Source organism: Schistocerca piceifrons, chromosome 1, assembly GCF_021461385.2.
Source record: "Schistocerca piceifrons isolate TAMUIC-IGC-003096 chromosome 1, iqSchPice1.1, whole genome shotgun sequence".
NCBI lineage: Eukaryota > Metazoa > Arthropoda > Insecta > Orthoptera > Acrididae > Schistocerca > Schistocerca piceifrons.
The window spans coordinates 1,146,131,169-1,146,143,805 of NC_060138.1; the positions used below are offsets into that span (position 1 = coordinate 1,146,131,169).

At 42.4% G+C, this 12,637-nt stretch overlaps 1 protein-coding gene across 1 annotated transcript in view; it reads left to right on the top strand.

The window, feature by feature from the left end:
- Window positions 1–12,637, top strand: part of LOC124801370 (ionotropic receptor 25a) — a 236,301-nt gene that overhangs the window by 90,160 nt on the left and 133,504 nt on the right. Inside the window, exon 5 of the mRNA XM_047263067.1 lies at window positions 1,412–1,578. Coding sequence (XP_047119023.1) covers window positions 1,412–1,578 — 167 coding nt within the window. The remainder of the gene's footprint in view (window positions 1–1,411; window positions 1,579–12,637) is intronic.

Consider the following 12,637-nt stretch of genomic DNA (forward strand, 5'->3'; position numbering starts at 1 on the left):
AGCGTGTCTGCACACTGCATCCACAGTGATTCATAAGGTGAGCGGAAGAAGGGTGTGTATAGCTTTCTGAAACACCTTTATTGCGGCAGAGAGAATGGGAAAATACCTGCTCGCTCTTCGTTTTGCAGACCTATGAAGGAGGGGAGTGCATGACAAGAATCCAGTGCCGTACCTTCCCTCATGCTTCTAACAACCTCCACCCTCAACTTTCCACCCTATTACACGCCCAGAACACAATTTAGATATTATTACACTTCTACTGCACTTAGTGCACTTAGATGTGGCACACACATTTAATATTTCAAAAAATGTTCAAATGTGAGTGAAATCTTATGGGACTTAACTGCTAAGGTCATCAGTCCCTAAGCTTACACGCTACTTAATCTAAATTATCCTACGGACAAACACACACACCCATGCCTGAGGGAGGACTCAAACTTCCTCCGGGACTAGCCGCACAGTCCATGACTGCAGCGCCTTAGACCGCTCGGCTAATCCTACGCTGCATTTAATATTTATTCTTTCCTCACTTCATATAATAATAATAAATATAAACTTTATTCAATTATAACACCGTCTTTAATCATCTGGATTTTTCATTTCCTGGAACGCAGAAGCTATTAGTTTTTAAGGAATAGGACCTTTTTTGGCGACGAAATCTTCTCAGGGACTTCGCCTGAAGATGATGGGTACGAATGTCACTGAAACGTTGCAACAAGGCGACGCCAGCACTCGGCTGATCACCCGTGTAGATTTTATCATTGGAATAGGCCGAGGTATCCTGCAATCAATAAGACCTTTTTTGCAGCAATTTTCTGGATGCCGCAGTTTTCGAAATACCCAAGAACAACCAAAAAAGTAACCTGTAAGCGACCCTCATCTCCACTCCCACGCTCATATCCCACCGGTCTGGATTTTTAGTTTGTTGATCATGACCGTCCCACCTACCACTGTAAATAAATTTGCGACTATACGAATTTCCCTCCCCCCCGCCCCCCCCCCCCCCCCCTTAGTTGATATTTCTTGGTCTTCGTTGTTGGGCAACGCTATCAGGCAACTCAGCCTCATTCTTCCGAAGGAGCAGCTGCCTCATTTCTCTCTCGGCTGCCGTATGGTTCACTTTATACATTTTCATCTCTACCTCTGTCTTACATTGCAGAGAGTCACAGTTTCCATGCACAATATCTGTCGGGAGGATCTATTATAGGCACATTGAGATTACGTGTAAGGTCATTAATTTTTAGTCAAAAGATGTGCCTCACCTACTGCACGGCACCTGCTCGCAGCAAAACCTCCCACCACTGCTGTTGCCGCCTACACTTAATGGGCCATGTTGCATTGGGTGCACTATAAACCACTACTGCGTCAGACTTTGCATCCCTGTACATCATTCTGCGTGCTGTTTTCCCAGAACTGGACCAGGCGCTGTACCACCTGATCGGCAACTCGGTGCTGCGAGTGATCGCCCTGAACGGCCTGGAAACGGAGACGGTGAACCGGCTCAAGGACATGCGGCCCGTCGCCTCCTACTTCGTCATCTTCGCCGATACGGCCCACATGAGCGAACTCTACTCCAAGGTAAGTCCATGTCCCGCGCCAGTTAGGGCAATTGCTGGATAAAGCTGTTCCAGCCGCACCTCTCAGAACAGCGCAGCTCTTGTATTTCTATCTGTAATGCTACATCAGTAACATTTACTCAATCCAACATTATGATCTTATTTGCTGATATCAGTAGACTCAAAAAAACAAAAAAATAAAAATAAAAGACAGATAGCAATATATCTTCGACATCAGAAACCTAAATTTCTGCAACGGAGAATCTTAGTCAAATTAAATGCCTTTCAGCCGTCTAGTTTCAAACCTTTTTTTTATTTAGCTACAAGTTTCAGCATTTTACTACGCCATCTTCAGCCCCCTAACCGACGTGTAGGAAGATTCTACCTCGGTTGTGATCAAAACAGCGGTATTAGTAAATTTTTACTGCGGTGGTCACTTCAATCATCATCTGCCAACTGTTTTGATCACAAATGAGGTAGAATCTTCGTACACGTCGATTAGGGGCCTGAAGATGGTGTAATAAAACGCTGCAGCCGGTAGCCAAATAAAATAAGTTTGGAAACTAGAAGGTTGAAAGGTGTTTAATTTGACATCCTGTATCGAACAGTAGTACAAGTTTATATGCCAACTAGCTCTGCAGATGACGAAGAAATTGATGAAATGTATGATGAGATAAAAGAAATTATTCAGGTAGTCAAGGGAGACGAAAATTTAAAAGTCATGGGTGACTGGAATTCGAGAGTAGGAAAAGGGAGAGACGGAAACATAGTGGGTGAATATGGATTAGGGGAGAGAAATGAAAGAGGAAGCCGTCTGGTAGAATTTTGCACAGAGCATAATTTAATTATAGCTAACACTTGGTTCAAGAGTCATAAAAGAAGGTTGTGTACGTGGAAGAATCCTGGAGATACTAGAAGGTATCAGATAGATTATATAATGGTAAGACAGAGATTTAGGAACCAGGTTTTAAATTGTAAGACATTTCCAGGGGCAGATGTGGACTCTGACCACAATCAATTGGTTATGAACTGTAGATTAAAACTGAAGAAACTGCAAAAAGGTGGGAATTTAAGGAGATGGGACCTGGATAAACTGACTAAACCGCGGTTGTACAGAGAGTCAGGGAGAGCATAAGGGAACAATTGACAGGAATGGGGGAAGAAATACAGTAGAAAAAGAATGGGTAGCTCTCAGGGATGAAGTAGTGAAGGCAGCAGAGGATCAAGAAGGTAAAAAGACGAGGGCTAGTAGAAATCCTTCGGTAACAGAAGAAATATTGAATTTACTTGATGAAAGGAGAAAATATAAAAACGCAGTAAATGAAGCAGGGAATACAAACGTCTCAAAAATGAGATCGAGGGGAAGTCCAAAATGGCTAAGCAGGCATGGCTAGAGGACAAATGTAAGGATGTCGAGGCTTATCTCATTAGGGGTAAGATAGATACTGCCTACAGGAAAATTAAACGGACCTTTGCAGAAAAGAGAGCCACTTGTATGAATATCAAGAGCTCAGATGGAAACCCGGTTCTAACCAAAGAAGGCAAAGCAGAAAGGTGGAAGGAGTATACAGAGGGTCTATACAAGGGCGTTGTACTTGAGGACAATATTATGGAAATGGAAGAGGATGTAGAAGAAGATGAAATGGGAGATATAATACTGCGTGAAGAGTTTGACAGAGCACTGAAAGACCTGAGTCGAAACAAGGCCGCGGGAGTAGACAACATTCCATTGGAACTACTGACGGCCTGGGGAGAACCAGTCATGACAAAACTCTACCATCTGGTGAGCAAGATGTATGAGACAGGCGAAATACCCTCAGACTTCAAGAAGAATATAATAATTCCAATCCCAAAGAAAGCAGGTGTTGACAGATGTGAAAATTACCGAACTATCAGTTTAATAAGTCACAGCTGCAAAATACTAACGCATATTCTTTACAGACGAATGGAAAAACTGGTAGAATCCGACCTCGGCGAAGATCAGTTCGGATTCCGCAGAAATGTTGGACACATCAGGCAATACTTACCCTACGACTTATCTTAGAAAATAGATTAAGGAAAGGTAAACCTACATTTCTAGCATTTGTAGACTTATAGAAAGCTTTTGACAATGTTGACTGGAATACTCTCTTTCAAATTCTGAAGGTGGCAGGGGTAAAATACAGGGAGCGAAAGGCTATTTACAACTTGTACGGAAACCAGATGGCAGTTATAAACGTCGAGGGGCATGAAAGGGAAGCAGCGGTAGGGAAGGGAGTGAGATAGACTTGTAGCCTCTCCCCGGTGTTATTCAATCTGTATATTGAGCAAGCAGTAGAGGAAACATTCGGAGTGGGTATTAATGTCCATGGAGAAGAAATAAAAACTTTGAGGTTCGCCGATGACATTGTAATTCTGTCAGAGACAGCAAAGGACTTGGAAGAGAGGGATAGTGTCTTGAAAGGAGGTTATAAGATGAACATCAACAAAAGCAAAACGAGGATAATGGAATGTAGTCAAATTAAGTCGGGTGATGCTGAGGGAATTAGATTAGGAAATGAGACACTTAAATTAGTAAAGGAGTTTTGCTATTTGGGAAGCAAAATAACTGATGATGGTCGAAGTAGAGAGGATATAAAATGTAGACTGGCAATGGCAAGGAAACCGTTTCTGAAGAAGAAAAATTTGTTAACATCGAGTATAGATTTAAGTGTCAGGAAGTCGTTTCTGAAAGTATTTGTATGGAGTGTACCCATGTATGGAAGTGAAACATGGACGATAAATAGTTTGGACAAGAAGAGAATAGAAGTTTTCGAAATGTGGTGCTACAGAAGAACGCTGAAGATTAGATGGGTAGATCACATAACTAATGAGGAGGTATTGAATAGAATTGGGAAGAAGAGGAGTTTGTGGCACAACTTGACAAGAAGAAGGGACCGGTTGGTAGGACATGTTCTGAGGCATCAAGGGATCGCAAATTTAGCATTGGAGGGCAGCGTCGAGGGTAAAAATCGTAGAGGGAGACCAGGAGATGAATACACAAAGCAGATTCAGAAGGATGTAGGTTGCAGTAAGTACTGGGAGATGAAGAAGCTTGCACAGGATAGAGTAGCATGGAGAGCTGCATCAAACCAGTCTCAGGACTGAAGACAACAACAACAACATCGAACAGCCGTCCCGCAACCATCTCTAAAAAGATGGACATACAGAGAGGATTTGAGTATCTGTCTCAGTACCAACCGTTAGTGAGAAGCACATGGTACATTGATGAATCATTCCATCAATGCATACTGCGAGATTGAATGACGCCTGGTTTCCTCTGCGGCTACCTCCTGCGTTAGGAGAATTATATAAGTCTAACAAAGGTGAAATTGGAATGATTATCGCGCCGACGCCGTATACAAATGGGGAAATTCACTGACATAAGTGGCTCTTACAAATGGTACATTGTTATAGTGTGGTGGGTGGAAACGATCATCTTGCAAAAGGAGAAACTGGTCGGCTGATCGCGTGCTACTGTCGTGAGCATTTGTGGAAAGTGGCCAAAACCACTAAGAGGCAACAAGGTTGTTGGACGTCGACACCTCGTCACACAATGTAGAGGTCAGAGTTTTACCTGTTCCGTAAAGTAAGATAAGTGGCGACCTTTGCCGGGTCTGACGACAGAGTACAGGGTGGTTATAATTATTTTAATCGCTACTTCCGAGGGACTCCATAAAAATAAGAATAACGAACAACGAATAAACCATTGAAAGAGATACATTTTAATCTCCATATGAGAAGGTAACATTTGTTAATACGATGGTTGCGTTCCAGATTACAAACGTCGCTCAATGTGACGACGACCACCTGCATCCACGACAACCTGGAACCGCACTAGAGATTGCTCTACTGCTGCCTGAAACATCTCAGGTGGGATGTTGGCTACATCCCTCGCTATGCTCATCTCAACCTCCAACGCGTGTTGTGCCCCGTTGATAAACCTCGTCCTTCAGGTGACCCCACAGCCAGAAATCACGCGGGTTCAGATCTGGTGATCTTGGTGGCCACACAGTTTGGAACGATCGTTGAATGATTCGGTTTTCTCCAAATGTGTTACGAAATAACAGAATGACCTCATGACCATTGTGAGTTGGATCTCCATTGTGCGTCAAAACAGTTTAGTCCAAAGTACCTTTTGCCAATAGACGGGGATCACATATTGGCGAAGCAGATCATGGTAACGTGTGCCGTTCACGCTGCATGTCCTTTGTTCTAGGGGTCAGAGTTTCTCAAAGAAAAATGGACCAGTCGTGAATTGTGCCGTGAAGCGACATCACACAGTGACGCTTCAATATGAGGGGGAAGTATTTGAACGTTCATTAACTGTCACGATCCCCCTATGCGACAAATGTCAGTTCCATGTCAGAACCTGTATGTACTGCGTTTCGGTGCAGTCAAGCGTTAATCGCTTCTATGAAAGCATCGTCCTGTTGTTACTGACTACCCTATTTATTACGTCTTTGATGTCCCAAATGTGTTCTATCGGCTTCCGACCAGGCGAATATGGTGGCCAAGCAATCAAGAAAAGTTCACTATCAGGCTCCTCAAAACACTGAAGCATTATTCTGGCCTTATGACGCAGGCAGTTAACCAATCGGAACATACCATCGGCATTGTGGAAGACATCAAGCCTGAAGGGATATACGTGGTCCACAGTAACGCTCACGTAGTCCTTAGCTTTCGTGGCGCTCTCGATTATTACCACGGGTTCCATTGGGACCCAGCTGAATTTCTCCCATAGCATAATACTGCACCCCACAGGCCCGCATACGTGCAGCGATGCATGTTTCTTGTAGGCGTCCGTCTGGATAATGGCGTATCTAGAGAAGATCATCGACCTCGTGTAACAAGGAACAAGATTCATCTGAGCAGGTGACACGTTTCTATTGATACACGGTTCAATGATGACGGCCCATGCCCATTGCAATCCTATTACTGACGATGTCGTTGGTCAACATGGGAACGCACAAGGGTCGTCGGTTATTGAGCCCCATGTTCAACAACGTGCACTGACCGATTTGCTTCTAAGCATTTCTGCCTGCACTAGCGCTGTAAAAACTCCTCCCGAACAGGCCATGAAGCCCCAACGGGACCGACCGGCCGCCGTGTCATTTTCGACCCATAGGCTTCACTGGATGCGGATATGGAGGAGCATGTCGTCAGCACACTGCTCTCCCTGCCGTACGTCAGTTTCCGAGACCGGAGCCGCTACTTCTCAATCAAGTAGCTCCTCAGTTTGCCTCACAGGGGCTGAGTGCACCCCGCTTGCCAACAGCGCTCGGCAGACCGGATGGTCACCCATCCAAGTACTAGCTAACTTCGGTGATGTGACGGGAACCGGTGTTACCACTGGGGCATGGCCGTTAGCTAGCGCTGTAAGGGGTGGTTATAATTACACTTTCACTTTATGAGCCAGTACAGACAGAGAATTATTGTTACCGTGTGGGCACTCAAATTTATATGAGTGATGTTCAGACTGTGTGCTGCAGGATTTACGTTGGTAGTAGAGTTAGTGTCAAGACTTGCAGGTAGGCGCCAGTACTGGTACGGCGGTGTAGTTGCTTTGAAAGAGCATCAGTGTGCATTACAGTTGCAGACATTCAGCATAGGTCTGGACAGGGTCAGTAGGGCTTTACTCGTAAAGCTGTTCTGTCAAAACAACAGCAATAGTGCTGCTAACCTTCGCGAGTATCGGCGTGTTAAAGGAATACAGAGAAGTCCAATATCGTCACTGGGGTTGAACAACATGATTCGGAAGTTCGAATTAACTGGAGTTTTGATAAGTGCTCCTGGGAGAGGCAGACGGCCAATAGCACTGTAAATTGTTGAAGAAGTTACTGTTGCCATGGCTCAGAATGCTGGACGCAATGTGCAGTCTTCAAGCAATGCACGAGCTGTGTCAAGTCAGTTGAACATTCCATCGTCCACCATTCCAAAAGTACTGTGAACAATTATGAAATAGTATCCATACAAACTGCATATTACTCACTAGTTAACTGTTTCATTGTAGTCAAACAGTGAGTGAAGTCGAACGTTTTAAATTCTTATAACTGAGGGTGGATAAAAGTGAAGTCGTATGGCTGGGAGACTCCGAGGGGAAGTTACAGACGTCTAGTTAGAAAGGTTTACCTACCCTTCGCTCACACTGGCACCTCTCCTTTACGAAGTGTGAGATTCGTGCTCTGAGTGTATCTGATAGATATAGATGACTGTAATAGGTGTGTGTGTAGTGTTCTGTTACGTTTCCGTTGGATGATGCTGTGAAAGAGGAGAGCGTGAAACCCGATGGTGGCATGCAGCCTGGTTCACTTCATATGTGGAAAAGTTGTCGTCCAGCATCAACAAACACTGAAAAGGTTTAAACCTGACTGGGATCTTATAAAGTTGGGGGCTCCAGCATCAACAAACACGGAAAAGTTTATAACCTGATTGGGGTCTTGTAAAAGTTGGGGACGGTAGGACGCCCCAGGGTTCTGTTCTGGATCCATTGCTTTTATTGATTGTCCATCTCTTCCCATAGGGTGGGGTCTGAGAGAGAGGAATTAGAGATTTACAAACGTTGACCCAAATGTTAATTTTTCCCGCAGATTCGGGTAAGTTTTGTTTGTTTCTTAGTCATGAGGCCACACAACTTTTACTTATCAAACAAATCATCTGACTAGCTAACTAACTAACCAAACATCCTACTTACTAACGAGTGAACTCATTAACTAAAAACTAACTGACTCACGAACCTTCAACATTTGTTAAACTCTAATTCCTTTCTCTCAAACCCATCCTATGGGGAGAGATGAAGAGTTTTAGTTTCAGTGAATCAAAATTTACGAAGTAATAAGTATTTTTTATTTATCCGTAACCATTTTTCACGCAAAGATGAGAACATGGATTTTCTTGAATTACAGCACCAACTACCAAGAATCAAATGTTTAAGAGAAAATGTACGTAGTTTTTTATGTAGAATCTGATTCTGCAATAAAAAATGGGGGTTCCCATTTGAAATTTTAAAGTTGCCTCCCACCCCACCCCCATGGGGCTGGGGTGGTGGGCTAATTTTAGCACCAGCAGATGTCCCCCCTTGAAGATAATCAACTTTGGATTCTACACATTTTTTCGTGTAAAGCGTATTTTTCGAGTTATTATGGCTTGGCAACTTAAAATTTACACGCTGTATATCAATGACCTGTAATTAGGACTTTGGGCGGCTTTTGACCTCTGTGGCGGCTCCTGGGCAACAGACGCACGAGCAGGCGACCCCAAACAATGGCTGCTACACCGCACTTCTTTGCATTCCTCGGTGTCACCGAACTTAACGTCCTCATGGGACGCAGAGATCACCACCAACAGTTTCGCATGTCCCCACGTCACGAGACACTGCGGAGAGGTTTGGAATTTAATCGAAGGCATCCGCACAGTCTGGTGACCAGGATCTTCACGCCAACACCCCTGTTACTCCTTGCCAGAAAGACAAAGGGATAGCACCCAGCAGCACGTGGTGTACTCGGGCGATTGCGCATACAAGTACAACCGACGTTGCTTAACTTCGTTGATCTGACTGGAACCAATCTATTCGATAAGGCAATGCCGTTGGCGCTGAGTACAGACGTAATGGCTTTTTCAAAGTATCGCGTTCAAGAATTTGTGCAGAAACTGAATGCTGCTGTTTCCATTATAACGGTGACCTCCGCTTTCTCTGGCACTGAAACGTGAAAGCTTGTTTATTTTGTTTACTTTTACTTTATTATCTCATATGAGGTTACATTTTAGGGCACTTACCAAGAATATTCTTAGCCCAGGAAAGGTCGGACAGACATTCAAAAGAAACTGCCGCATTCATTCACTGAACACTAGGCGTAAAGACAATGTTCGCTTGGAGAATGCTTCTATAAGCGTAGTATTGCTCAACAGGTTTTATTCTCAACTGGCGTCCAGAAGAACAGAAAAAAATTGTCCAATAAAAAAAGGCTCCCTTGTGAAACACTTATTCTTTTCTGTAGAGGAGTTCCTTGCAGTAGTTGAGAACTTTCCACTGTAATGATTTGTTTATTCCTGCACTCCCTCACAATATCTTCGTATGTTTTCAATTCCTTAATTTTGTTCATAAATTTTATACTCAACGTTCTGTATACTATAAACTGACTCCATCTAAGACCATGTAGCTTTGGTCTGCATTGTCGAACGGGACCTGATAAATAAATGAGTCACTTTCTAACATTCTGCGTGGTGTCTGTTTGTTCTATATCGTGTCTCCCTACCACTTTCGCGCAACGACGCTCTGAGTGTGTTTTTTAGGGAATTGACTAGTTTGAACCTGGGACCTGTTGCTGGTAAGGAGACGCCAGACCACACATGACATGTAGAATTCAGAAGAGTTCAGTGAGACTAGGGATGATATAAGCAAATACTTAATGATTTCAGCGTCAGCTCCACTGCACTCCCTGTAAAAGAATCTTAATACTAACTAAATTTAGTGGAAGGGGTTCAAGGCTTTCCTATTTTTAGTTAGCTGGTAAAATAACGCCGAAAAAGCAGTTAAGTTTACCACTGGAAATTTTATTCTAGTCACAAAGCATCGTTTATAAATTGCACTATTGATAAAAGGAAATGTTTTAATACAGAATGGTAAAAACCAACTGCGTTCAACAAAAATGTGAACGAATATTCCCTGAGTGGGTTTCCAAGTTCTACAATGGATCGAAGGATGACCTACGCCATATCACATCCATAATCTAGGTTTTAATTAAGTTTCACAAAAGAACAAACTATCAAAATTGTCTACAGTGACCCTCAATTATCTTTAATTACTTATCTAACTAGTCGTAAATTACAGTGGCTGATGTGGCTTCTCAGTAACTATATAACAGAAAAATCATCGCGTTTCAGATTTTTACTTCAAGTGGCAAATGTGAACACCATGAGATTTAATTGACGATCGACACTAGTATTACGCAAAAAGGGGGTATAACAGATGAGACTTCTGCAGTTCTGAGTGAAGCTTTATGCGCTGTTATGCGGCATCGCGTACGTTCATTACCTTGTCGGTGTTCGTCAGGGGGCGGCGGGCAGCACAGCTCCGCTCACCTCGCCATCTCGGAAGAAACTCCCTCCTAACTTCTCCTTACTACAATTTACCGAAGTTGGTTTAAAAAAAAACTATCTGGCTGTGTTTTCATCTGACCAATCAGGGTCTCAATGTTAACCTTAAGCTCCGCCTACAAAAATTCTGTCTATCCAATGAGAGACGTTATACTTTTCGTGGTGGGACAATGTTTTTTAAAGTTTGCAACGTAACAGAGACCCGAAAAAGTCTCACGCTAAAACTTGCAGCTGGTGTGATCCTTTTTGTGTTATCGTAAGATCTATACTGTTCTTCTGGAGGGATCTAGCTTTTAACATTGGCTGGGGGGGGGGGGTGGTCCTGACGTAACAGAGACACGAAAAAGTCTCACGCTAAAACCTTGCGGGTGGTGTGGCCCTTTTTGTGTTATCGTAAGGTCTATACTGTTCTTCTGGAGGGCTCTAGCTTTTAACATGGGCTGGGGGGTGGTCCTAACGTAACAGAGACGTGAAAAAGTCTCACGCTAAAACTTGCAGCTGGGGTGGTCCTAGTGGTTAGCTGGAGACGTGGGTGTCCAGTCCGTCCCTTATCATATGGCCTTCTAGCTTAACACGGTTCTGCTCTCGGCTTCTGTTCTCGTTTCTCCCCTGTGAACTGCGTCTGTCTCACGGTGGGAAGGTATGACATGCATTTAGGCATTCTTGTGTTAATCTGTGGTATTCCATTTGCTCACTCGTTACTCGTATTACTTTGGTTAATTTAATGTCACGATTAATTCGGAGCTATGTGACATACTACTGGATTTGCTTATCATGTCAGGGTTTTCATGGAAGGTGGTGGATTTACCTGACACCTTACATATCACCACCCTTCGAACTTAATTTTTTTCTGAAGTTAGGCAATGATTGAATCGTTGTCTAAGCCAGTCAAAACTTATTCCGTTATCTAAATTTTGTTGCCTAGTGTTCAGCCACGTTATTCTGGTTCTATGCTAGTTTGTATTACTAATTTACATTCTTCCACATTATTCCCAAAAATGACAATAGAGGAATATTTTTATGCTATTATTAATTTTTAATTATTTTCTTTCTTTATTTAAGTGTGAAGTTTTTTTTTAAGAAGTTTGTTATCGAAAGTGAGAAGTCTTTCACATGGATTTTCTTAGAAATATATTTTTTTTATAAATGTAGTAATTAAGTAAAATCTATTCCTAACACATTTTCTAAATATCATGTACAAGTAAAATGTTTTTGTTTCTAGACAATCACTTCAACATTGTTACACTAAGAAATAAGAATTATTTCCAAGAATTGCTTTGACAAAGAAATATACATACACAAGTATTATCCTAACAAATGGTACAAATGTTTAAAAAAAGGCAAAACATCCAACAAGATAATTTTTTATTCTTTGTTTTTATAAGGAGAAAATAAGTAAAATATAGTTATTCTTTTATTTTTATGAGGAGAAAATAAGTGGCATATAGTTTTAGTGTTTAGTATGTCTTACTTTTGTTCTTTATATACTGTCCATTTCAGAACTAATGACTTATTTTTATCGATAGTCTAGTTTTTACTTAAGTCCATAGTCAATGACTGTTATTTTGTAGTTTATTAGCTGTCTGGTGTGCTTAACTTATTTAGTTTTTCACATGTTTCTTTTGCACAATTCCTACATCACATAATTTGATTTCACACATTCACACAATCCTAAGCATGAGGTTGGCGAATGTTTTTGCACGAAGGTGATGGACTTGAGCGAGATGGATGTGGGCAAGTATTTGATGTACAGCTTCGTTCGTCGTTCCTTGTTGGCTTTGCAAGTGTGTGTTGCTGTTGTGGAGGTCCCATAATGGAATGGAGGTGTGAGTGCAGAATCTCGTGGTTTACTGGCTTTGTATGCGTGAAAGTCATCGTTATGTGTCACTGAAAGCGGTCGTTTTTCGTTGTAGTACTTCGCAGACGACTAGTTTACAATAGGATAGGGATTTGGAAAGGTATGTCGT